Below are 25933 nucleotides of genomic sequence, written 5' to 3' on the forward strand. Positions count from 1 at the left end.
TCTGGGCAACCATAAGTCTCCTTTCTTACAAAGAAGGAGTTCAGAATCTCCTTGACTCATATCAGAAACTTGACTGTCACATGTCATTAAAAATACATGTTTTGCACTCACATCTTGACTGTTTTCCGGAAAATCTTGATATGGTGAGTGACGACCAAGGCAAACGTTTTCACCAGGACATTCAGTCAATGTTCTGGAATGAGAGTATGATGGCCAACTACTGCTGGATGTTGTGCCGTGACAATCCAGAAAAAGAAATCATACTCTTAAGCATTTTTGAAGAAATATTGGTTGCTAAGTGACACAGTCCAATATAATTATGCTATGCTGTGTGCTTATTTGACTTTGGTCTAAAGATACGGCAACATTTCTTTAAGTTGATGCTGCAATTCTTAAAACCCTATATGCTAAAACGCTATAAACTAACATTAATCATAACTTTAAAAGTTTACATGACTGGAAAAAACTAATAACAGATCTGAAATCAGCATGAAAAACTGATTTAGAAAAATGTATTGTGTTGTCAGATGATTCCGGAAAAAAAATTTTTGTTGCCTTGTGCAATATTTGCTTCTCTTCTATACCCTCCCCAACCTTCTATGGCCCCTCCCTCTTGTCTTTCCCTTGTCCCTCCCTTGCTCCCCTCCTCCCCCTTTCCCTCCTGATCACTGTCAGTTGCCTAGAGCTTGTACAGGTTTGTGCGACTCACAAATGGAAGATTAGATTAGATTAGAATACTAATTTTTATTTTTAAAGTAATTTTTGTTTTTCATACTTGTTAGGATATGTACATATCTTGTATCTTTCTCTATCTCTTCCTTTCCTCTCTGAATATGTTCAATGGAGTTCTTTCCTGTTTTTAATTGTTACATTGTAAACCACTTAGGTCAGTAAAATGAAGGAGCGGTATATCAAATTTTTTATAAACTTAAACATAATTTCACAAGGGGCACATCCAGTAATCAAAAAACACATGTGTAAATAAATATTAATTTTTTAAGTGTATCCTCAGTGTACAGTTATAAGCTATGAGAGCAAACTAACCAAAATATTTGAAGCTCTAATGCTTTCAAATGCTCTGACTTTCCATCATAGGCATATACAGTGAACAATACAGTAGAATCAAATATAATTAAAATGTGCTCCCTTTGAAATAATTAAGGTCTGTATTGACTGAAAAACAGCCAAAGTAAGCACTTATCTTGCAGAAATTTAGCCATTGTCTTTTTCAAATGACGACTGAACCAGTTCTGTTAAAAGGTAGAACTTCATACCAAAACTGGCTGTACTTAGTCCAAGAGTTCTACTGAGCTCGGTTTTGAGGAAAACTATCCCCTTCTTCAAGAACCCAAATCAGTAGTAAAACAGACAGCAATATTGCTGCATGTTGTTGTGATTAGGAGCCCAGAAGGCAACGGCTCCATGAGTCCACCTGTGATGTCATATTCAACACAACTTTATTGAAAGTTGCTCACTGAAAGCAAGAAAATTTGTTAACAAGAAACTGCCATTACTGGTCGGCAGCTTACGTACGCTATACTTCCCAGAACAAATATATGAAATGCTGGTAACTATTCTAAAAGGAATATCTCAAAGTAACAAGAAATAAGCCAACATTGTTGAACTATATGAATAAACATGATTTTTCAAAGATAGTATTCCATTCTGTGCTTTCATTAAAACCTTTAGGTATAAGCCCTTCACGTTCAAATTATTATCCTCTATTTTTCTCCTCTTGGATCTACTCGTTGTTTAGCTCTATTAGGATTATATTAATTTGAATATTTTCCCTTAATAGGGTGGTTTAATTTTTCAATTGGATTATAATGTCTCCTGAATATAATCAAATGTTCATTTGATATAATATGAAATACCAATAAAAATTAATGTATGGGTTTATTTATTAGTGCTTATTATCTCTTATGGATATGAAATGTATATCATAATGAGCTTTTTGAAGATTTGATTATTAAATTAAAAATTTATAATAGTTATGGGATAGGGTGGGGAGGGATATAGATTGATTTGTTTCTTGAAAGAGTATTAAGTGATGTCTTAAATATAAAATGTATTTAATTTGTATTGCACTTATTGAAAATATTGAAAATGAATAAAGAATTAAAAAAAAAAAATACCAATAAAAATAAATGGGAAAAAAAGTTCAAAATCCAGAACTGTTCTCTTAACTGTATACGTGTCCTCTTGTCTCCAACAAAAGTCTCAGGAATGTGTTCTACAATAAACCTTCTCAGGTCCTCGAAAACATGGTTAAATTCCATACAATACTACACATTTTTTATGTCTTATTAGAGACATACAGTCCGTAGAACATACTCACATTTTAGTGACCATGGATTTAGACACTTTAAACAGTAATATTCCTCAACACGAAGCCCTAAAAATCACCAAGGAAGTTTTGGAATCTGAACATTCTTCATACCGTGTTTCTACCACATTTTTGATGTCCTTAGCTTCTTTAGTGTTACAGAAGAATTTTTTCAAATGTGAGGATACAGAGAAAAGATCGTTTAAAATCCAAGATGGCCACTGCCAGAAAAATGGCCCATGGAGACCTCCTGAAGGAAAACAAACCAGAAGGAAAGGGGTTTTAGAGGCGGGGGACCTAGGTTCTGGAGTCAGAAACCTTTAAATTAAACTTTTGGGGACATCCCTTTCTGATTTTTCCAAAAGCTACAATATAACCTTACTCACTGTGCCAAGTGGTGCCTGCCTGCTTAAGCATAGGATTTCAGCTGGAATCAATGGAGAAGAAATCTGCCACACAGATTTGCTGGACGAACCTGGTCTTCTGGTTGCCAGTTGGACTGAGATCAGACTGAGCCTCAACCTCTGGAAAACTGCACCACAAAAGGGGGGAGGACCATGCAGTTGGCCCACTGTTAGTCCTGGCCAAGCTAGGAAGGAGCCAAATACCTATGCTCAAGCTCCTGACTAAATCACGGATGGGAGCAGCTATGCAGGTGATGGCCCCTGAGCTCTAAAAATATAAAAGCAAGCAGGCTGGCTAGCTAGGTGTCCCCAAGGGCTGATGCTGCTAGCACCAGACTTCCACCGTGCAAGTCTGTATCTTCTCCCAGGCAGAAGTCCCACCAAATGGAAACCTCTGGGCACGAGCCTCCAACCGAAAAAAAATACCCCAAAAGAGTAAACTGTAGAGCAGAGCAGAAACACTTCTGAGCAACTTGCTTGCAAAAAAAACAAAACAAAACTGAGAGGACAGGAGCAGCTCCCTGGGAATGAGGTGGAGTTGAAAGAATGATTGACTGTTTTCTGCAAGCAACTTGCAAGTTAGGATACAGAACTCTAGTGTTCAAGACCACTACACACATTGCACTAGAATTATACATTCAAAGTGGTGGGTAATGGAGGATTAAGTGATTTACCCAAGGCACAAGGAGCAGTGCTGGGATTTGAACCCACAACCTCAGGGTGCTGAGGCAGCAGCTCTACTACTAGTCCATTTTGTAATTGGGAAGAGATTTTAATTTAACACTGAACCCAATTCTGGATAATTCTAAGGAGGCAGTAGAAAGATCCTGTCATCAGAGCTATAAGTTGAAATGATTTTTGGAAAAATTTGACCTGGTGGACATGTGGAAAGAGAGCAAGGAGGGAAAGGAATTATACATTTTATTCCTGGGTCCATGGGCCTTAAAACAGAATAGATATACTTTTGGGCTAGGACCAAGTATAGTGAGTTAGGCAGCAGATATCAACGCAACTATATGGTCCAACCATTCCTTGCTACAGATACACTTACAGTGAGGTTTCAGAGGGGACTCCCTAAAATTTTGGAAGTGAAATGAGTCCCTCTTAGAGAACCTGGATATATGTCAAAAAATAAAGGAAACAACAGAGGAGTATTATACTTTGAATGAGAATAGGGTGGTATCAGTAGAATGTGCCTGGGACATCTTGAAGGTAGTTCTTAGGGGGGTAGACACATCCATTTCATCTCACTTTGAACCAGGTTTGGGGAGTTAGAGAGGACCCATATTATAGGGACTGGAGAAAGAAGCTGAAGGATCGAAGCAAGGAACTATGGGATTTGCATAGTTTAGAGACTGCATATAAGATGGAGTGGCTTCAACAAAGAAGGGAAGCTGCTAGACCACATACTACAGTGAAAACAGAGGTACAGTGAGGCCACCAATATTCTGCGGTGATACTGGTTAGCTTATGACAATTTAATATCAGGAAGGGTTACTAGTTGCTTCTAGGTCACTAATGACTGGTTGAGGCCAATCAGTGTTCAAACTACCACACACTACAATGACAATCAGAACTACAAATCCCAACATGCCACAGGAGAAAGCCATGGCTCTACCACCAGTAACCAATAACCACGAGAGGTGAAACCCTATCTATATAGGCAAATGCATTGCTGTATTTCTGAGATACTTGGCATCCTGAACTGCCAAATAAATGTATTTGCTGTTAATATAAGTACTGTACACTATTATCACCCTAGAAAGCAGATAAGTGGCAGAGATTATGAGGGGAGGGGAGCTCTCAGTGTATCCATCCATAGAGGTCTCTAATTTACCTGTGCTCAATATCTCCAATGGTCTGGGAGTAGAGAGGGTTTTAATTTGCTGATCAAGTTTTAATTTGATTACAAACATATGCTATTCATCTGCGGAAATATAAATCTAAATTGACCCTGGTGATGACTCAGAGGGCACAGCTTAAGTAAAGTTCACCAAGCAGTTAAATCAATTGCAGTAAGTGCTTTCTGCTTTTAATGGAGGGTGGAATGAAGGGCGGGAGGGGGGGGAAGAACAGCCAATTTTAACAAAGGAGAGGAAATGTGGCATGTAACATCAGCACTTGGCTGTGCCTGTGTAAGAGGACTCACAGTCAGAGGACAGACGGGCAGCTGGAGCCACTGAAGCAAGAAAGGCAGTGATCCCATAAAGACGTCTCACAATGTGAAGCTTTCCAGGATGCTCTTAAAAACGCTGCGCCAACCAGTAGCAGGTTTCAATAGAAGCTCTCTGCCCTGACACAAAGAGGATTCCTTAGATAATTATACCTCATGGAGCAAAGACAAAGCAAGGAAGTGACAGTTGTCAGCACCTAAGATAAACACCAGATGCTTTCAGTAACAACCCGAACTCAAGTTCAACCTCTCAATTCCAATTGCGTCTGTTCAGGAAACCTAGAGTATACTTGGTTCCATGCAGCAAAATCTTAACTACAGGAGGCCAGCAGATCTTCAAAGTCCCTCCTTGATGGGCCCCAATCCAGTCGGCTATTCAGGATTTCCCCAATGAATATGCATGAGATCTATGTGCATGCACTGCTTTCAATGCATATTCATTAGGGAAATCCTGAAAACCCGACTGGATTACGGCCCTCGAGGAGGGACTTTGAAGACCCCTGCCCTAGAACATGGTACTAATTAAAATGAAAGAAAACATTTTTATCTAGTCAAAGCCCAGCTGGATATATGCATTAAATTACAATAAACTAGAGAATGACATGTGGGAAAAATCTGTCCCCGTCACTGGACAACCGTCCCTTTCACCTCCCCATCCTTGCTGTCCCCTTCACCGCCCCGTCCCCGAACCCACCGTCCTCTACACTGTCCCGTCACCGGCCCCGCCGGCCCCTTCACCGCAGCATCTACCCTTCCCTCTTGCCACCTCACCATCCTTCAGCGGCCCGAGAATATCCCTCCCTCTTCCTTACCTTCGCAGCGTAAAGAAACTTAAGGGAGGGAAGGCGCGTGGTTACCGATCGCACACATGGCCCTTTCCCTCCCTCCGGTCAAATCTATCTCCCTCCCTCCCTGTCTCCCCCTTGCCTGTGCCGCCCTGCAATCGCGTGTGTGTGGGAGGAAGCTTCTCCTCTGACAATTGTCATTTTATAAGCACAAATAAAACAGAGCAAGATTCAACAAAACCCAATTCCCCTCCCTTTCACAAATATCCCCTTCACTGTTGTGAAAACTGAACAAGCCAAATTACTACAGAATGCTACATAGAAAAATCAAACTAACAGAATACTTTAGTCACACATGGCAGGAATAGTGTATAAGGAAGTGCAACTAGGGCAACTGCCCCCTGGTCAGAGAGAGAGCCCTAAGCCAGCTGGAAGCTAAAGAAGCACAGCCTGAACTTTGTGGTCCCCAGTTATGTCTAATACCAGCTCTAGCAGAATACATATTTCAAATCTGAAATATTCTAATCACAAAATATAAAATAAATTTTTTTGGTGGTTGTTGTCTGGTAATTTTATTCTTCAAATCACATTGGTCTCAGGCTTTGGTTTTAGGTTCCTTCTGTCTTCATCGTGGCATGGCTGGCTCCTGAAGGTAAAATAGGCGCAAGAGGACCTGGGGAGAAGATGCCAAGTCTGACACGGGCGCAATTTTTTTTACCACAGGAGTACGACTTTTCACTACTCCTGCGGGGCAGATTTCTTCCGGTCAGGGAGATATTTCTCGAAAAGAGCCAGATTCTGTATAAGCTGCTTTAGATAGAATGAGAAATGGAATGCGTAATTTCCTGACCGGTTGGCCAACATCGCATTCTGATACAGCCTTTTTCCAAACTTGTCCATGGATTTACCCTCTCTGCCAGGAGTGACTGAGGCGTACACACTAGCCCCCTTAGACTTTTTGAGTGTGGACTCAACTAAAAGGGACTCATGAGGTAGTTGGGGCTTGTCAAACCCAGGAATGGGAATGACCTTATACAAAGAGTCCAATTTGCGGGGAGCTCCAGGTACAGTTAAAGGGGATTCTAAATTTTTATAAAAGGTCTCTCTCAAGATATCATGGAGAGGTAACTTAAGATATTCCTTTGGAGGCTGGTCAAAATCCAATGCATCTAGAAAAGCCTTGGATTTCTTTGACTCAGCCTCCAAGGGAATGGAGAGAGAATCACACATTTCCTTCAAAAAGGAAGAAAAAGAGGACACATCTGGTCTAGAGGAAGGTCCCAAAGCAGAAGGGTCCTCGTCACCAGAGGAGCATTCCCCTTCAGAAAGGAGAGGATCCTCTGAATCACCCCACAAATCAGGATCTCGAACTTGAAAACTCCGGTCCCGAGATTCTGGTGTGGAGGGTTCTAGGTGACGAGATTTGCGAAGCGATTTCCCTGACCTGATCGACTCGGTACCGGGAGATGTCACTGGATGCACCGGAGCCGAAGTCTGTACAGCCTGATGGTGAGCTCTCGGCTCCGGTGCAAGAACCGGCATGGAGACCGAGGAAGCAGATTGTACCGGTACCGACAAAGTGGAAGCGGATAAAATAGGGCGTTCCACTGTCGGTACCGGTGGCTCAGACCGGACCAGGACCGGAAGGCTCGGTGCCAAGAGTGAAGGAAGAAGGTGTTGCAACTGTTCTTTAAGCTGCACTTGCAGAACAGCAGCTATACGTTCTTCAAGTGAGGGCACCGGTACCGCCTTTTTCTTCTGCGGAACCTGCGGTGCTGCTCTACGCCCCGAGGATGAGGAACCCGATGTCGAGGGGCTCACCTCTATTGGGGCGGAGCGCTTCCGTGGGCGCCTCGAGGTCGGCAGGATTGGGCTCGCTGCCACCGAGACCGGAGGACGCTCCAACGGGGAAGGCTTCTTAGCCGGCTTACCTGAAGGAGTCGACGCCGATGCGGTATCGGGTGGCGTCGATGAGGTGGGTGCCGACTGCGCCGGAGCCGATGTCGGTGCCGGTGTCGTAGAGTCAGACATTTCGGCACCAAAAAGCAATCTCTGTTGGATTTGACGATTTTTCAGAGTTCGCTTTTTTAAAGTCGCACAGCGGGTGCAGGTAGACGCTCGATGGTCGGGACCAAGACACTGTAGACACCAATTATGTGGGTCGGTGAGTGAAATTGGTCATGCACACCCCTGGCACTTCTTGAACCCGGGTTGAGGGGGCATGAATGTAAAAACGGCTTCAGCCAAACGAAGGCCGAGGCCTCGATGGTGGCAAAGGGCCCCGCCGGGGCGAATTCGAAAAAAGAAGAAAAAAAAAACCAAATTTTTTTTGTTTGTTTTTTTTTTAAAGAAAATAAAGAAAAAAGGAAGGAAACAATATTTCCTTCACGAGTTTACGCGAGCGGGAAGAATCAAAAAGATTTTCTCACAACGGCCGTTGAGAGAAACGCGTCTTCTTAGCTCCGCGGAAACTAAGAAACTGGGGACCGCGCGCCTCTGTCGGGCGGGAAGGCACTCGCGCGTGCGCGGTGCGGCCTACCAGAACTTTCCAAGTTCTTAGAGTGCAATCACTCTAAAATTGTCCGTACCGGGGCTCCGTCGATGCCGTCACCCATCAGTCAAGAATATGCTGCCTGCTTGTCCTGGGATAAAAGTCTTGTCCCCATTCCTGCGGTAAACCAGTTGCAAATGTCTCCATTCCTGCGGATTTATTGCGGTGACCCGCGGTAAATGGTCCCTGTGTCATTCTCTACAATAAACCTCAATAATACGCTGGTTTATTTCAAATTAGCAAGGATCAGAGGCATATTGCTGATAAAGCTTTTCAGTGGTTTCACTCTTATCTTACTGAGCGATCTCACTTTGTCTATTATTCTGGCTCTTTTTCAAGTTCACAGCAACTTCAATCAGGTGTTCCTCATGGTTCATTTCTTGGGCCCATACTTTTTAATATTTTCCTTGCTCCACTTATATTATTGCTTCAGTCACTTGGATTTACATATTTCATTTATGCTGATGACATTCAGTTTCTTTATCCATTTAATTCTGAGTGTTCTAACGATTTCCCCATAAACTCTAAAAAATTAGATGAGGCGGCTAACTGGTTAACATTGAATAAACTGAAAATTAATTCTCAAAAAGTGTCTACTCTGATTTTTTCCTCCACTAAATGTTCATTGAACCTTCCTTGTTTTACTATGAAAGGTACATCCCTGCCATACTCCATAAAAACATGATGGCAGATAAAGGCCAAATGGCCCATCTAGTCTGCCCATCCACAGTAACCATTATCTCATTCTCTCCCTGAGAGTCCCACATGCCTATCCCAGGCCCTCTTGAATATTATTAAAATTCTCGGAGCTACTTTAGATAATTCCTTATCATTTCATTTTTATATTTCTAGAGTTGTGTCTACTTCATTCTTAAAACTTCGCCAATTACACTCTTTGTCCTTCTCTAAACTTGACTATTGTAACTCACTTTTAATCGGTCTTCCATATTATCAACTCTGTTGACTTCAGCTTCTGCAAAATACCGCTCTTTGATTGTTTTACTGTTGATCCAAATATGATCATATTATCCCTTTACTCAAATCATAACATATGCTTCCAATTGCTTATATAATTCCTTTTAAGTATAATGAACTTTGTTTCCAGATCCAGTCTACAGATCTTCCCTTATTCCTGTCTAGCCAATTAATCCCATATTTACCTCAAAGGAATCTTCGTTCCTCTCATCAACACTTGTTGACTGTGCCATCTTTCAGGCAGATGTTTTTGGACATTCACAGGGATTCCAGTTTTTCAGTAATGGAATTCTCTTCCATTATATCTAAGGGCTGAAAAATCTTTTAAAAAATGTTAAGTCTCAATTAAAGACTTATTACTTTAAAATGGCATTTGAAATAATCCATTTATAAGTTTCCTTTTTTTTTTCTTTCTTGCTAATACAGTTTTTATTTTTCTCTTTACCTTTTATTGATTTCCTTTTTTGTCCTTCCTGCTAATATAGGGATCCTAGCGCACAAGATTAGCGTGCTAGCCGAAAAATTACTGCCTGATTAAAAGGAGGCGTAGCAGCTAGCGCGCGCTAAAACCGCTAATGCACCTTTGTAAAAGGAGCTCATGCTATAAATGTTTTCCTCCCTTTTTCTTATTCAAATTGTGTCTGATTTGTTAAGGTTGATTTACCCTGTTTATCCTTACTGATTTTATCATTTTTATCCCTTTTTTTTTTTTTACTGTAAACCGCTTTGGTTTAACATTTTTGTTAATAATTGCAGTATATCAAATAAAGTAACTGTAACTGTACAAATTGTCATTTCGGTAAAGTTTCTTAAAGTAAATTTTTCGGCACCCAGAAGCAACTTTGGTGGTGGGGAGGGACATCAATATAGCTTTTTCCCATTTTATACTTCATAACTTCCTGTTACGTTAGTTGATCTCTTTGCCTATGGTTGGGTTCAGTAGATGAACCTGAGCTAACACAAAAAGGGACTTCAGATGCCATCTACATAGGGAGTTTGGCCATGTAAGGAGCTTTGTCTGAATGTTGTTGCTGCTCAGCATAAGATTACCCCCTTTATATAAGTCCATCCATGGAGCAACAAGCAATGTGGGGGGAAGGGAAGACGGTGCCTACTGCCCTGAAAATCCATAGCTCCTGTTTCTTATTTTCATAGTGTACTTTGACTTTTCCCCCCCAGAAGTAGTTTTTCAGCTGCTGCTCCGTTGAAAGCATGAGAGATTTAAATTAGAGAGAGGGAAGATGTGAGGATGGCAAGGAAAAGGAAAGGATAAGGGTAGGCCAAAATTGTTAATTCCCATGCTATACATAAACAAGGTGGATAAACTTTGATTTCTTTAAATCAAATTTAAATTTGTTTTCAAAATTTATTTTAGAAAATGAACTTACCTCAAACAAAATGATACAGTTATAACTTCTAATTATGTTCTTTGAATATATTTGTACTGGGTACTCTGTGGAAATGAAATAACAACCTGATCAGCCTTTGCAGGTGAGGTACATGTATTGTGTGTAACTCTGGTTGCTGCATCTCAAAAGGTAGAGAGAAAGGTGACCAAAATGATTAAAGGAATGACTAATAAAAGGAAAGGCTAAAGAGGTTAGAACTAGAGAATGACACAGTGATGAAAATCATCACCTTCCGTCCCCACAGATGACTGCGGGAAACCATCCTGTGTCATTCTTTAGTGTCTCTCTCAACCTCAGTCCTTCTACACCAGCATTCTTCAAAGCAAAGCTTGAGGGTCAGTGGCTGGAAACCGTCCTGTGTCATTCTTTAGTGTCTCTCTCAACCTCAGTCCTTCTACACCAGCATTCTTCAATGCTGGACTTGAGGGTCAATGGCTGGAAACCATCCTGTGTCATTCTTTAGTGTCTCTCTCAACCTCAGTCCTTCTACACCAGCATTCTTCAATGCAGGACTTGAGGGTCAGTGGCTGGAAACCATCCTGTGTCATTCTTTAGTGTCTCTCTCAACCTCAGTCCTTCTACACCAGTATTCTTCAATGCAGGTCTTGAGGGTCAATGGCTGGAAACCGTCCCGTGTCATTCTTTAGTGTCTATCTCAACCTCAATCCTTCTACACCAGCTTACTCCAATGCAAGGCTTGAGGGTGAGTGGCTGGAAACCATCCCATGTCATGCTTTGGTGTCTATCTCATCCTCAGTCCTTCTACACTAGCATTCTTCAGTGCAGGACTTGAGGGTCAGTAGCTGGAAACTGTCCCGTGTCATTCTTTAGTGTCTCTCTCAGCCTCAGTTCTTCTACACCACCTTTCTCCAATGCAAGGCTTGAGGATCAGTGGCTGGAAACCATCCCGTGTCATTCTTTAGTGTCTCTCTCAACCTCAGTCCTTCCACACCAGCATTCTTCAATGCAAGCCTTGAGAGTCAGTGGCTGGAAACCATCCCATGTCATTCTTTAGTGTCTCTCTCAACCTCAGTCCTTCTACACCAGCATTCTTCAATGCAGAACTTGAGGGTCAGTGGCTGGGCCCATTCAGACTCTTGAGCATGACAAAGAGATGTTTCCAGTGGTTATCCACAGGGACGGGAACGGTGATGAATTTTGTCACTGTGTCATTCTCTAGTTAGAGCTCTTCACCTTGGAAAAGAGACAGCTGAGGGGAGATATGGTAGAGGTCTACAACATCCTGAGTGAAGTGAATGGTAAATGCAAATCAGTTGTTTACTCTTTCAGAAAGTCCAAAGATATGAAGTTACAAAGTAATACTTCTGAAACAAATAGTACAACTATATTCTCCAACCTAATAGTGCTTGGAGATCTAAATCTACAACTTATTTTTTATTTATTTGATTCAATTTCTATCCTGTTCTCCCGGGAGCTCAAACAAGCCAACATTCTCAGAAGTTACATTGGACAGTATATTTAGCGATATGATACAATACTATACAATATAGTCACAAAAGGGCAAGGCTGGGTAGTACAGTAACTTGAGGACAGTGAACTTGAAGATTAGGAAGACCCCCAAAGTCCGCTCCTTTCAAAATTTACAACAGCAACTGAACTTCTTACGAAAAAACCCATATAGGAGGATACTGCCTAGATTTTATCTTGTCAATACAAATCAAACAACCAGCTCAGTTATATGTGATATATGGTGATAGATTTTATCTTGTGCATGTCTGAAGGCTTTTCATTCCCCTTAATAGACCTTGTTATATGGGAATCAGCTAACTGGTCTGACTACAATCTTTTTAGCTTCTACTTAAAATTGCCCAAAACCTTCATCTCAAAACCTAACATTAAAACACAACAGGCAAGACATAGTAAGAAACCACCAGAATAATTCTGGAAATCAATTACAGAACAGTTGGCACCAATAGACACAAATGTGGTCCATAATCTCATAGCAGGACCTAACATTGTCTGTCCTAGATAATGTTGCCCCAGCTAGACATGTTAAACCAAAAATGAAATCCAATTCGTGGTTTTCATAACCACTATTAGCCTTACAATGTAAGGAAATTGGAAGAGCCTTGAGGAAACACCAAAACCATGATTGCTATATACAATGGAGGAAAGAAGTACAACAATATAAGTCAGCAATAGCAGAAATCAAAAAACTATACTATGACAAACTGATTAATCAATCCAAAAACCCCTCAAAATGCCTTAACTATAGTAGGCAAACAGATCTACTGGAGCTTTTTCAAATTAGTCTGACCTCACCCTCTAGAACAGGGATCTCAAAGTCCCTCCTTGAGGGCCGCAATCTAGTCGGGTTTTCAGGATTTCCCCAATGAATATGCATTGAAAGCAGTGCATGCACATAGATCTCATGCAGATTCATTGGGGAAATCCTGAAAACCCGACTGGATTGCGGCCCTCAAGGTCATATACTACTACTTATCATTTCTTTAGTGCTACAGATATATGCAATGCTGTATATGCAGGCACTTTCTTTATCCCTAGTGGGCTCACAATCTAAGGTGATTTTTTGAACCTGGGACAATGGAAGGTTAAGTGACTTGCCCCGGGTTATAAGGAGTTGCAACACAGTTCCCCAGGATCTCAGTCCGCTGCACTAACCATCAAGCTACTCCTCATATACAGTCAAAATGCTTGTTTTCTATTAACACCTGTTACTGGAGAAATGAAGATGCAAAAAAGTGTCATCCTTTCTAAATCATTATCATTCCGAGTATAGGTACTAAAGCAGCCATGGTACCTGATTAGTGCATGATAAGAACTGACAAAAGTAACATACAAGAAGGTTACAGAAGAAAAAAGTGGCACTAATTAGGCTCTAAGTCAGCAGTCAGTGAAATGTCTACTGACCAACGCAGAATCAAAATTATCAAGATTAGGAAATATTAAAACAAAAATAAAAAATACATTTCATGGAAAACATTTTCTTGCAAAAGCCTCAATACATCTTGCATTTTAGCTATAATCAAGACCATGCTCATATTCCAAAACAATACTGATAAGAATATCATCTCACATCTGGTCAATACATCACAAATAAGAGTTTCTTCCTGGTCTCTTACATGGTTTTGCTGTTCTGGTCCACCAGTCACTCGGAATGGTCAACAATCGTCACACTCCATCGCTGACCATTGTCCACTGCAAAGGAGGGAGGTTCCAAATCTATCCTTGGTACGGACATGCAAACAAGAAACCACTGATTCTTGGACATCAAAGTTATACAAACAGACAGGCCTCTCTACGCCTCTGTCCAGAGAATCATGCAAATGTCATCTCAAAGAGCACTTTGAGGAGGTCAAGACTTTCAGCTTGTCATAGCACACATCAGCATCTGCACCACACACGAACTCGGCACATGGATTCGAATCATGTCATCTGAGAGCGGATATTCAGCTTTTGTGCTCTGTTTTAATCCTGTGTTGTCCCAAGTAATTAAGCCTTTTTGCTTATGAACTTGTGACTAAGTAAAGCATCTCTGAAGAGCTTGTAACATCAAAGCATCTTCCACCGTCTGGCCCACATTTTTTGAAATTGGATTTCATTCTTAAAAGGAAAACTAATTAATTTAGTTGTAGACTTGAATATATTTAAGAGTGCATTTTAGGCTCAGCAGAAGAAACAGTGATGATGCTGGGAAAAAGCATTCTCAGCTCAATACAGAGAATGAGGGATGGTGAGAACTCAATGAATCAGGACACAGTTCAGTTGAATTCTTACACAACAGTGCTCACAAGAGAAGCTAGAGGGATCTTGGACATATTTTCTTGTTAGAGTCCAGTATTTTCCTCTATTTTTTTATTTAGATGTAATGTAATTTTTGGAGGCAAAGACAGCATGTTTGCCTATACACTTCTCCCTCCGTATCCAGCCACTTCCTTTCAATGGCCAAACCATTAGCCAGAAGGGATTTAGGTCTTCCATTTCTACCACCCCTGCCGAAGGAGACCCCAACCCCTGGTAGTGACAGTGGCTTCTCCATGAGAAGACACCAAAGGTCCATATACCAAGGTCTGCAGGACCAATCAGGAGCCACGAGCAAGACCAGATATAGAAACTGTGCAGTCCTACACAGACGACACCCACACATGGAAGGCAAAGGAGCTCTGCCTCCAGATAGCTCCATTGACTGAAGAAGCAATCAGTCTTCGTATTGTCCTGCATTGCCATCAAGTCGGAGAATGAGCCAGCGGTCCAGAATAAGCTGAAAGTCCTGATGTCCCAAGCTCCCAGTCTCCTGGATCCACCCGCATGTTGTCCTTGTGCACAATGTGAACCGCTAGCCAACAGATGGGTCACCATCCAGACAGACATCACTCTGACCATCTTGCCCTCCAGTAGCGGCTGCGCAGGCCCAAAGGCCCTGAACCACACAACCCAGGTAATGAGCTCTCCAACAGAGGGGACACATCTGTGGTGACCAAGACCCACTGAGGGGGATCCAGAGGAAATCCTTTCAATAGATGCGTTGCACTGTCCCACCAATCCAGTGGCATAGCAAGGGTGGGAAGTGCCAGGGGCAGTGGCACCTGGCATTGCTATGCTGAGTGCCCCCCCCCTACTCTTCCCCACCACTTGAGTATCCCCCGCGTACCTCTCAAAATGTTCGCTGGTGCAAGCGACATCTCCCATCTGCTGCTCGCGCCGGCTTTGGTTCCCTTCTGACGTCACACCCAGGGGTTCCATGACCAGTAGGCAGGTGGAAGATGCTGCTTGTAGAGGTATATGAGATAGAGAGGAGGAGATGCGCCGGCTCCTGGGGTAATCTGCATCCCTCACCCCCCTTACTATGCCACTGCACCAGTCCAAACTTGAGCCTTGCCTCGGGCATAAGAGGGCGATGAAAGTCCTGCGACAAGAGAGCCTCTGTAGGGATTGCATATTGGCTCTCAGCCAAGAGACATCCTCCAGGGTCGCCACTATGAAACCCAGAAGCTGCAAGTAGTCCCAAACTGTGGACATGTGAAGTTTGCACAACTGCCGCTTCTGCACCTGTTTGTTTTTAGTTGTTAACCTTTATTTCTGTTTGTTTAACTGGACTAACCTGTGGACAATGTCATACATCGTTGATATGCTACCAAAAGTTCACTAAACACTGCTGTGAAAAATTAAGTTCTATGTTCTTTAAATGGTGCTGCATGTGGACACTGCAAGGATAAGATTTTCTCAGCCATTTCAGTCTGGGAACTCTCACCCTGGAGCTACACCAACATTTATCTTGCAATACAACAGTGTCCTGATGTTACTATTTCTTTCTAAATTAGAAAGTGTAGTGAGAAAGTCATAACAATATGATCTGAGCATGGGACTCTGCCTTTGATTAGCTGGTCACCAGAGTCTTTGGACACCTATGAAACCTGGGCCTCTTTCAGCATCACTAGAGAAAACAAGGAGCAATGACAAAATGCTCTTTCTGTAATAATCCTATTTAATATACCATCTTCCTCCCATCTAATAGTGATGCCCTCTGTAAGAACATAAGAATAGCCTTACGAGAGGAATGCTAGGCTTTCTGGCTAGAGGGGCAGGGCTCAACAGGGAGCAAAACCTTCTGGCAAGGCAGAACAAGGAGGCTCTGAATGTAGTTATTTATTTAATTCATTTTCCATCCCATTCTCCCCAATGAGCTCAGAACGGAGTTACAATAGTGGCTTCCAGGACAGATGTCCTGAGTTAACAGAACTGCTGTGGAAGGATGAGCCATAGTACCTGAAGAGTGGACTGGGGAAGCAGACTATTAAGGTCTCTTATCATTTTGAAGGGAAGTCTGTGCAGGACTATATTAGGCTAGGGAAGAAAGAATTGAACTGTGTCTGGGGTGTGGCCAGAGCCAGTCCCAGTAGGACTGTTTTCTGTTGATTTACAAATGCTACTGTCTTATCTTTATAATAAAGAAGGTCTTTTGGTTACTCCTACCCCTTGTCTGCCTCCATTTATAAGAAACCTAAGCCAAAGGATGTGGTAAGAGTGGATAGCGTAGCTGGTTTTAAGGAAGGTTTGAATAAGTTCCTGGAGGAAAAGCCCATAGTTTGCTTTTTTTTTCAATTCTTTATTCCTTTTTAATCATTCAACAAGTGTACAAGAAAAATCATACATAGTCTCAGAAACAACACTTGATAAATCCATCAAGACAATAACAAATATATATATATATTGAGAAAGACATGGGGGAAGCCACTGTTTTCCCTAGATCTTAGTATGGAATGTTGTTACTCAACTATTGTAATGCAATATACAAGGGTATCTATCAAAAAGATATCCGCCGGTTACAATTGATACAAAATACGGCCATAAAAATTATTGAAAAGAAGAAAAAAATTTGATCATGTCACTCCACTGCTAAAATCTGCTCATTGGCTACCAATCCCATACCATTTACAAGATAGCACTTCTCTCTTTTAAATCTTTAGACACTAAAATACCGGCCTTTATTCATAAACTCCTTATCCCGCATGAACTTACACGAGTCCTAAGATCCTCCTCACAGTACCTTCTCCATATACCATCATTGAAAATTATTGGCTCACGTTGGGCTACTTTCGCAGTTACTCCTTACCTCTGTATATCAGGGAGGAGAAAAATGTAGCCAAATTTAAGGGAAACTTAAAGACTTACCTTTTCCAGGATGCATATGACTCCTAAACAGATCTTAAATATGGTCATATTTCTTTGATAATTCTAACTGCCTCCCCTTCCTATTGTGGTCTCCTTTTTTTGTATTCTTTTCTTTAAATTTGTAGTTCTCCCACCTTTCCTACCCGTTTCTGTTAGACTAATGTTTGTTCAGTGGAAATCTGTCAATTTATGTCTCCGCCCTTTTAATATAACTTGTAAAACACTTAGAAATCTTGATTTGTGTTTAATCAAAATTTTTAATAAACTTGAAACTTGATTGGCCACCATGAGAACGGGCTGCTGGGCCAGTAAGGCTATTCTTATGTTCTTATGCTGCTCGCTCACATTACCACACCCTTTTTGGGTACAATTAATCTGAGAGGCCTAGGAACAGTGGCAGACATTCAACTCGATCAGAATTCGTGCGTCCAAAATTCTATACTCGAACTTTGTTCCAGAATGCAAGATTAATTCTTCATCAGGACGCAAATAAAAGCCTACCGTATTTTCACGCATATAACGCGGGCGTTATACTTGGTTTTTACAAACCGCGCATAACCTTGCACGTTATACGCGTGAGCGCGTTGTACAAAAATTTTTTTACATAGTTCCCCCCTCCCGATGCCCGATTCATCACCCGGAAGGAGCGCTCGCACCCCCACCCGAAGGACCGCTCGCACCCCCACAGCCTCCCCCCCTCCCCCATGGAGAAGCTGTCTACCTTGTTTCCGGATGCCAGCCCAGCTGCTTCCTCTGCCGGCGGTCCTGCCCCTTCTCAGAACCCTGTGCTGCGCTGCTTCCTCTTCAGGCGGTCCCGCCCTTTCTCTGATGTCAGAGAAAGGGCGGGACCGCCGGAAGAGGAAGCAGCGCAGCAGGGCTCAGAGAAGGGGCGGGACCGCTGGCAGAGGAAACAGCTGGGCTCGCTGGCATCCGGAAACAAGGTAGACAGCTTCTCCATGGGGGAGGGGGGGGAGGCTGTGGGGGTGCGAATGGTCCTTCGGGGTGGGGGTGCGAGCGGTCCTGCGGGGGGTGAATCGGACGTCAGGGGGAGGGGCATCAGGCTTTCAGGGTAGGGACAGGACTTTAAAGGGGAAAGGAGAGTCGGGGCGGGCGAAAAGAGAGTCGGGGTCTCCAGAGGAGTCAGAGCGGGCGAAAGGAGAGTCGGGCAGCATGCGCAGTATACGGGTGTGCGCGGTATATAAAAATTTCTGTACATAAATTTGTGTTTTCCGCGCGCTATACCCGTGTGTGCGTTTTACACGGGTGCGCGTTATCTACGTGAAAATACGGTAGATCTTCTACTGCTTTTAATAATCAAGGAGCCTACCAAATCACACACACAAGGATTGAAATCAACTGCACATTCCCCAGCAACACCAGCTTACCACCCACACAGAGATCAGTTGCATGCACCTTTGCACGTCACAAGCCATTTTTTCCTTCAGGATGTTCACTCACTTTTTATCCAGCTCTGATCCTCTCTCTACACCCTGCCTTGTCTGTCTATATATTCCCTTCATTATCTATTAAGAAATTTCTATACTGGGAATATCAGGCCTCTCTTATAGGAATGTTTTATTGTGTTGTAACATGTACTGTGCTGATACTGTATCACTCCACTACGTGATTTCATTTATTCATTTCCAATTTTTCACTTTGCTGTTCTAATTGTGTATTGCTGTATTTGAGCATTTTATTAGGATCATATGTCATCTTGTTTTACAATTATGAAAAGGGAGACAAGCTTTTTGTACAGAGAGCATTTATTTGGAAACTTCAGGACTCACCTACCATGGCGCAGTGGAAATGGAACGATTTCAAGTACTGAAGTCTGAGAGAGATTATGTCAAAAATGGCTCAGGAAAAGCATGGAAGACAAACAGATTTGTGTCCCTGTTTGGAAGGCTTTACTCCATAAAGCACATAGTTTGCTGTTGAATTTATAGCAAACAACATGGGGAAGGGGTGGAGGCTAGAGATTAATAGGGGGAGCTTGGGGAGAAAGTTAAGGGACACCATTTACACATTGCACTTGTATTATGAAACCATGCTAGCAATCACAATTCTGGGATATCTCTGAAGGTGGTGATGTATGAAGAAATTGGGATGGATAAAAGTTTTTTGAGGGGGGAGGGAAAGTGTTTTTGTATATAAAAAAAACAAGCCATCATTGTGGTTTATATTTTGATATCTCTCATTTTATTGTAATATGCTCTGGTTTCTACTTTACTGTTATGTTGAACGTATTGGCTACAAAATAAAAGGTCATACTGTCACCGTAATTGCCTACGGACAGTTTATACTTGCTGTACACCATCTCAAGTGAATTTCTTCAAAAGGTGGTTAATAAATCTTAATAAACAGTGCTACATGAAAAACGGATTCTTGCAAGAATTCAGGTGTCATGTGCCCAGGGCTGGAGCTCTGGGATGGAGTATAATAGGGACAGCGACGACTACTTTAAATTTTAGGTCTTGAGATGCAAGGGCAGAGAGAATTCAGAGCAGCAGAAATGGCACTGAATGGCTGTATGTCATGTCCACATTCGGAGTGAGTATAGCATTCTCTTGTTGGAAAAATTACAACTCAGCCCTTTGGATTCTTATGGTCAGTGCAGGTGGGTGGTGGGAAGAAATTGGAATCTGGAAAACCAGACAAATATGAAAACAGAAAGTGAAAAAAATGTGCATACACTTATCATTTACTAAAGATGGTTTCCACCTGTGCTTGCAGATCTCCATTGATTGCCAGTTACATGGAAAATACAATTTAAGATTTTGATCTTGGTTTTTAAATCTATTCATGACCTGTTACCAAGGGCGATTACCTCCTTGCTGCAGACATATGTACCATGTCAATGCTCTTTAAGATCACAATCTAGGAAGCTTCTGATTATTCCACACTTACACTCAAGTCACTAAAGTGGCTAATAGATTCCGAATGTTTCAAGTGGCTGGACCGATGCTATGGAATTCAATTCCAGATTCCACCCGTCTAACTCACGACTTTCTAGTGTTTTGGAAAAGCATTTTTTTTTTCGCTTGGCTTCTCCAAACATGAGTAATGTTTAAACTGGTAGTTCACTGCCTTATCTGTCTTAAGTACAAGTTTTTGATAGTAGGTTATATGTTATTTTATTATGTATTGTTATGTTTGTTTTAACTTTGTGTATGTGCTGCTGTTATCCGCATAGATGTTTGATATGCGGGCTGTAAATGTTTTAAATAAATGAAATTAACAAATCCCTTTGGCAAACCAGACCCCAGTCTTAAGGAACACTCACCTCTGATTTCTGTTTATAGCTGCCACCATTAGAACTGTCCAGCCGAGCTTGTGTCGACTATTAACGTCCACGCCTTCAGACAGCAACCTACCCAGAGAAGAGAACGGGGCAGATGAGCTTTACAAACCTGGATGTTCAACTTTCCACCTACATCTGACATTCTAAGAGGAGCAAGCAGTAATGATCACACATCTTAGAACAGTGGTCTCAAACTCGCGGCCCACCAGGTCCTATTTTGAGGCCCTCGGTATGTTTATCATAATTACAAAAGTAAAATAAAAGAGTTTCTTGATCATATGTCTCTTTAGCTATAAATTACAATATTATTATTAAGACTTAGCCAAAAGGAAAGATATATAAACTATAGTTTTTTTTACCTCATGCAAAATTGTCATTTCTTTAATAAGACATTAACTATATTTTTCTGAGGCCCTCCAAGTACCGACAAATCCAAAATGTGGCCCTGCAAAGGGTTTGAGTGTGAGACCACTGTCTTAGAAGGAGATCAAGAGCTCAGCACTGAAATTGCTTCTCACAGGCAAAAATATAACTCGTCTCAATTGTCTGAAAAGACAGTGTTTAAATCGGTTCTTTACCCCATACAGAATCTATTCTGAAATTTGCATAAGGAATCACAGTTTGGGGTAAACTTTCAGAGGTTTCCTGGGAATGTATAGAAGTTTGGAATTCACCTTTGTCTAGAAACCAGTCTTGAAAGATTTAAAGCCAGTCTGAAGATGTTCGTGGTGAAAAATGCCTTTGGGTCTGAATTCTGCCGATTTCTACCTCTACTTTATGCTATGATAGTCTGTGCGGATGTGATGACTCATTGCTGCAGGTTCTGGTGGGAGCAGCTGGAAATTGCACGTGTGTTATTTGCAAAAGTGTATATGTACTTCAAGCACGCCACTAACAGTTCACACTATAATTGGTTAGACAGGCAGCATTTTCTCTATTTTGGTGTAATCTGTTGGCTCAGTAAACTTAACTAATATTAGCATCCTATCGAGTTTCAGGAATCAGAAGAGAGACTAACACCTGTGGCAAATGTTCTACACAGTGGTTCTGTCCCCAAAACCTGCAGTGGGAAATCAACAGAATGACGCCTAATCAAGATAAGTGTAGCTTCTCAGTGAGTCGTCTCCACCTGCAGGCTCTCGCTGTGATAGATGAGAATTTTGCACAGGCTGAATGGTCATCTGAAGGAGAAGGTATCCCTGGCCGTGCCTCTCTGACATCCAGCAGACCTTTTGTCTCCATAGAGAATGCATGACTAGACCGAGCAGGTGCCTCCTTCAGGTATCAGCAGTGAGAGAGAGCAACACTGAGGGCTGATCTTATCACCAGAGATGAGTTAGTGTCCCAGCTGTTGCACAAGAACTGTGTTTACAGTAACAACAGAGGAATGGCTCTCCATCTGACTGATGAGCACTGGTTACACATGCTGGTTATCTAACTCAGTGCCTGAAGCACAATCCTGCCCAAGGTCAGAGCGCCATCTGCAACACTTCTTCACGCGTTCCGCTTCTACAAGCAACAATGGCAGTAACTTTCCCTTCCAGAGAGGTAAACGGACATTGCAAGCAGCCCCCGAGCCAGAACAAAATACTGCATATGTAAAACAATACTGCAGGCATCTGGCCCCCCCCCCCCCCCACCTTGGTAGTTCAATTCTGAAGGACAACAGGACATTTGTGGAATACAACCAGTGAAGCTGCGATTAAAGTACAAAGAGACACATAAATAGGCTAAAACACTACTTTATGAAATACTAGGGATGTGTGCCGAGGAGGAAGGGATTTGGGGCTGATAATAAAAAAATAAGAATAGCCCTACTGGGTCAAGACCAAGGGTCCATCAAGCCCAGTATCCCATTTCCAACAGTGGCCAATCTCCCCCCCAAAATGGACTCACCTTAGTGATCAACACCCTTACCCCCCCCCCCCCCACACACACACACACTGACAGGGGCGGTGCTCTGGGTGCTGCTTATGGCCTACCCCACTGGGGTCTTCCCTCTGCCACATCACTGATGATTACGTTGAAGGGAGGTCCTGGGGGGGGGTGAACTGCAAGCAGTCTGTTCACAGCTGCCTCTGCTGGCCAGCCACAGCCACCACTGTTTGCGAGGCCCGAAGGTATGTCAGATCTCACGGTAAGGGGAGTCAGTCGGGAGGTGCCACACAAGGGTATAGGAAGGATGGAAAGCTGCTGCACAGAGGGATGGGAGGGAGAGATGGAAAGCTTGGGATCTAGCTAGGTACTTGGGACCTGGGTTGGCCACTGTTGGAAACAGGATACTGGGCTTGATGGGCCTTCGGTATGTCCCAATATGGCAATTCTTATGTTCTTAAAACTGCTGCTTAGGGAGATGGGAGGGAGGGATGGAAAACTGATGCACATGGGGAGAGAGAGGAAGAATTGTTGGACATGGGAGAAGAGGAAGGGAGAGATGCAACAAAGAGGTAGAAAGGGGTGAGAGGGAAAAATCCTGCATATGGTGGAAGGGAAGGGAGAAATGTTGGACACATACAACATAAGAACAGTATTGACTTGGTTAAATAAAGTGTTTTATTTTCTCCTATATTATATGAAAAAGCCTTCTATTACCCTTTTCATTTATTATATCTTCTTCAGATACATTCATCTAAATTACCGATCCATTTTATAGGTAATCTTATTTTATCTTCAGTGAGGTCAGTTTGGGGGAATTTAATTAAATTATGGAGATTTAACCCATGTATGACAGATTTGCTACCTATTCAGGGTAATGGAGATTTTCAACCTGGTATGACATCTAGGATTTTTAGACTTTGGGGGTTTAAAGGTATTTATTATTTATCACAAGTATTGGATGAAACTGGGAAGATTAAGAGTTTTCCTGACCTTTCTATTGCAGTGGGAAGGGGTCCTGGATCATTATATGCGTATATGTAATTGGTAAATTATATTAATACATTGAAGAGATTGAATTATTTCTTTTTTTAATCAATGTGATGATGTGCCTATTTCAGTTTCTTTATTACACAAGTGGTGGCGGAATATATTACCTACCCGTACATATGATAAAATTCTACAAAATTGGAATGAGGAGTTGGGAATTCAGATTTCTCTTCTTGATTTTACTCAATCTATTAATAGACTACCAAAGATTATAAAAGGGTATGTTTGGAGAGAATGTACTTATAGAATTTTACATAGGGCTTATTTTTCCCAAATTCAAGCTTTTCATGCGAATTTAATAGATACCCCAATTTGTATTAAATGTAATAAAGATCCTGGCACATTATCTCATGCATTTTGGTCTGCCATCCTATTATTTTGGGGTTCTTTATGGGGTAATTCGATAGTGGGTTGTCCTAAGGGAATAATTTTTGGTAAAGCATCAGCTTGTGGGGTTTTTGGCCAACCAAAATGTCTTTTATTTCAGAAAGCCTGTATGATTGGGCATAAATGTATTATGCAAATTTGGTTGCAGAAAGAATCTCCAAGATTTTGGCATTGGAAGAATCAATTACATCGTTTATTTTTATTTGAGAATTGGGAGGTTCGAGGTTCGCCTTAAAAAACTCATCTTTTTATGGAGGTTTGGGATCCTTATATTCAGAATCTTTCACCAAAAATATGAAGTTTGGTTATCAATGATTTATTATGAAAATTTAGGTTTACTAATTACATTCCAGTTATTTATTTTAATTCTTTATTTTTGTCAACTTTCATCCAGGGTGAGGGATTTCATTTAGGGGAAGATAGTGGGTAAGGGATGGAATTAAGGGGGGTGTAGATAAGATTGAATTAATTCATGTGGAAGTTAAATTTGAAAGAGTGATTTAAATTTGTATGAAATATTATTGTGATTCTTATTGTATTGAATGTATTTCTGTATTATCCTATTGTACTGATTATTTGATTCTTTCAATAAAAATTGTTAAGGACTAAACTTAAAAAGCTGTGTCACTGAAAGCGAACCAAATTGAATCATCGATTTAACAGGCTGAATCAAATCGAAAAACTTTTCTCTGAATCGGGCAGCACTAGCAAGAAACAGCTTGAAGTTTGGGGCTTTAGGCCATGCATCTGAAGTGGGGGTGATGGCGGTGCTAGCGGCAGCGCTGTTGGTGACAGGTCAGTGCCAGGGAAGCCACTGATTGGAATAAACTAGCACAGGAGAGGGAGTGACCTGCCTGACGATGCTGGAGAAAAAAAAAAAATAGTGAATCGAGGAGGTCCTAGAAATAGTTGACAGCACAGAACTGTGCTACAAGCAGAAGGAAGCAGCACCAGAGTCAGGGAATAAGAAGATTAAAAAGAAAATCACCAGACAACAAAAGAAACAGAAAGGATTTTATTTTGAGTTTAGTAATTGAAATATGCAAATTTTGAGTATTTACATCTGAGTATTTTCATCCGTTGTTGCTAAAGGATTTGGGGCATTAAGACTGCTTACTAGAACTATTAGAGATTTTTTAGATGAGAAATCATTGCATACGTTAATTCATGCCTTTGTATCGTCAAAGTTAGACTATGGTAATTTAGTATATGCAGATATTGGGATGGGACAGTTGAAACGTTTACAAACAGTGCAAAACACTGCAATTAGATTATTAGGCCGTGCATATATTCATGATCATGTGACACCTCTGTATTTCAAATTCCACTGGTTACCAATGGAATTTAGGATCAAATTTAAGAGCATTATTTCAGCTACTTGGTGTTATTTTATGCCCCAAGGTGTTTATTACCATCTTTGAATGACAATAGGGTAGACGTTCCTCATATCTCAAAGGCACATCTTGCGTCAACTAGAGACTGTGCGTTCTTCTATCTAGTTCTGCAATTATGGAATAATTTGCCCATAGATTTGAGAAAAGAAGAATCAGACAAACTTTAAAAGACACCTAAAAGCGCCCTTTTTTCAATTGGCTTTCTCAAATTGATTGAGTTTGGGACTGTAATCTGTATTTATATGGTTCATTTTTGACATGGAAAAACAATTTTTTCTATAAACTGTATGTATTTATTATAGTTTACTAAGATTTGATTGTTTGCTTTTATTGCTATTAGAATTATTACTATGGGGATTTTGATTGTTTGTATTTTAGGGAAAAAAATTAACTTTTACTCTTTTCTATCTTATTTTTAAATGGAGTTCCTTTCCTGATGAATGTGTATTATATCTTGTACACCGCTTGAATCCTTTTTTAGACTGTTATGCGCTATAGAAAAATTTTAATAAACATAAACAAGGGGTGCATTTAATCATGATGAATTGCACGATTAATTGTGCAATTAACAATTTTAATCAATGTAGTCTTTTTTTGTTGCTCTCTGCAACTTCTGCAAGAAAGGCTTCATACCGTGTTTTCCCAAAAA

The 25933-nt window shown here is 41.4% G+C and overlaps 1 protein-coding gene across 2 annotated transcripts in view; it reads right to left on the bottom strand.

Annotated features, from left to right (window-relative positions):
• CLPB (caseinolytic mitochondrial matrix peptidase chaperone subunit B) overlaps nt 1-25933 on the bottom strand; it is a 221791-nt gene that overhangs the window by 175083 nt on the left and 20775 nt on the right. For both annotated transcript variants that reach the window (XM_033947532.1, XM_033947533.1), the window contains exon 3: nt 20561-20647. In XM_033947532.1, coding sequence (XP_033803423.1) covers nt 20561-20647 — 87 coding nt within the window. The remainder of the gene's footprint in view (nt 1-20560; nt 20648-25933) is intronic.

This window comes from Geotrypetes seraphini, chromosome 6 (assembly GCF_902459505.1).
Source record: "Geotrypetes seraphini chromosome 6, aGeoSer1.1, whole genome shotgun sequence".
In the NCBI taxonomy this organism is placed as follows: Eukaryota; Metazoa; Chordata; class Amphibia; order Gymnophiona; family Dermophiidae; genus Geotrypetes; species Geotrypetes seraphini.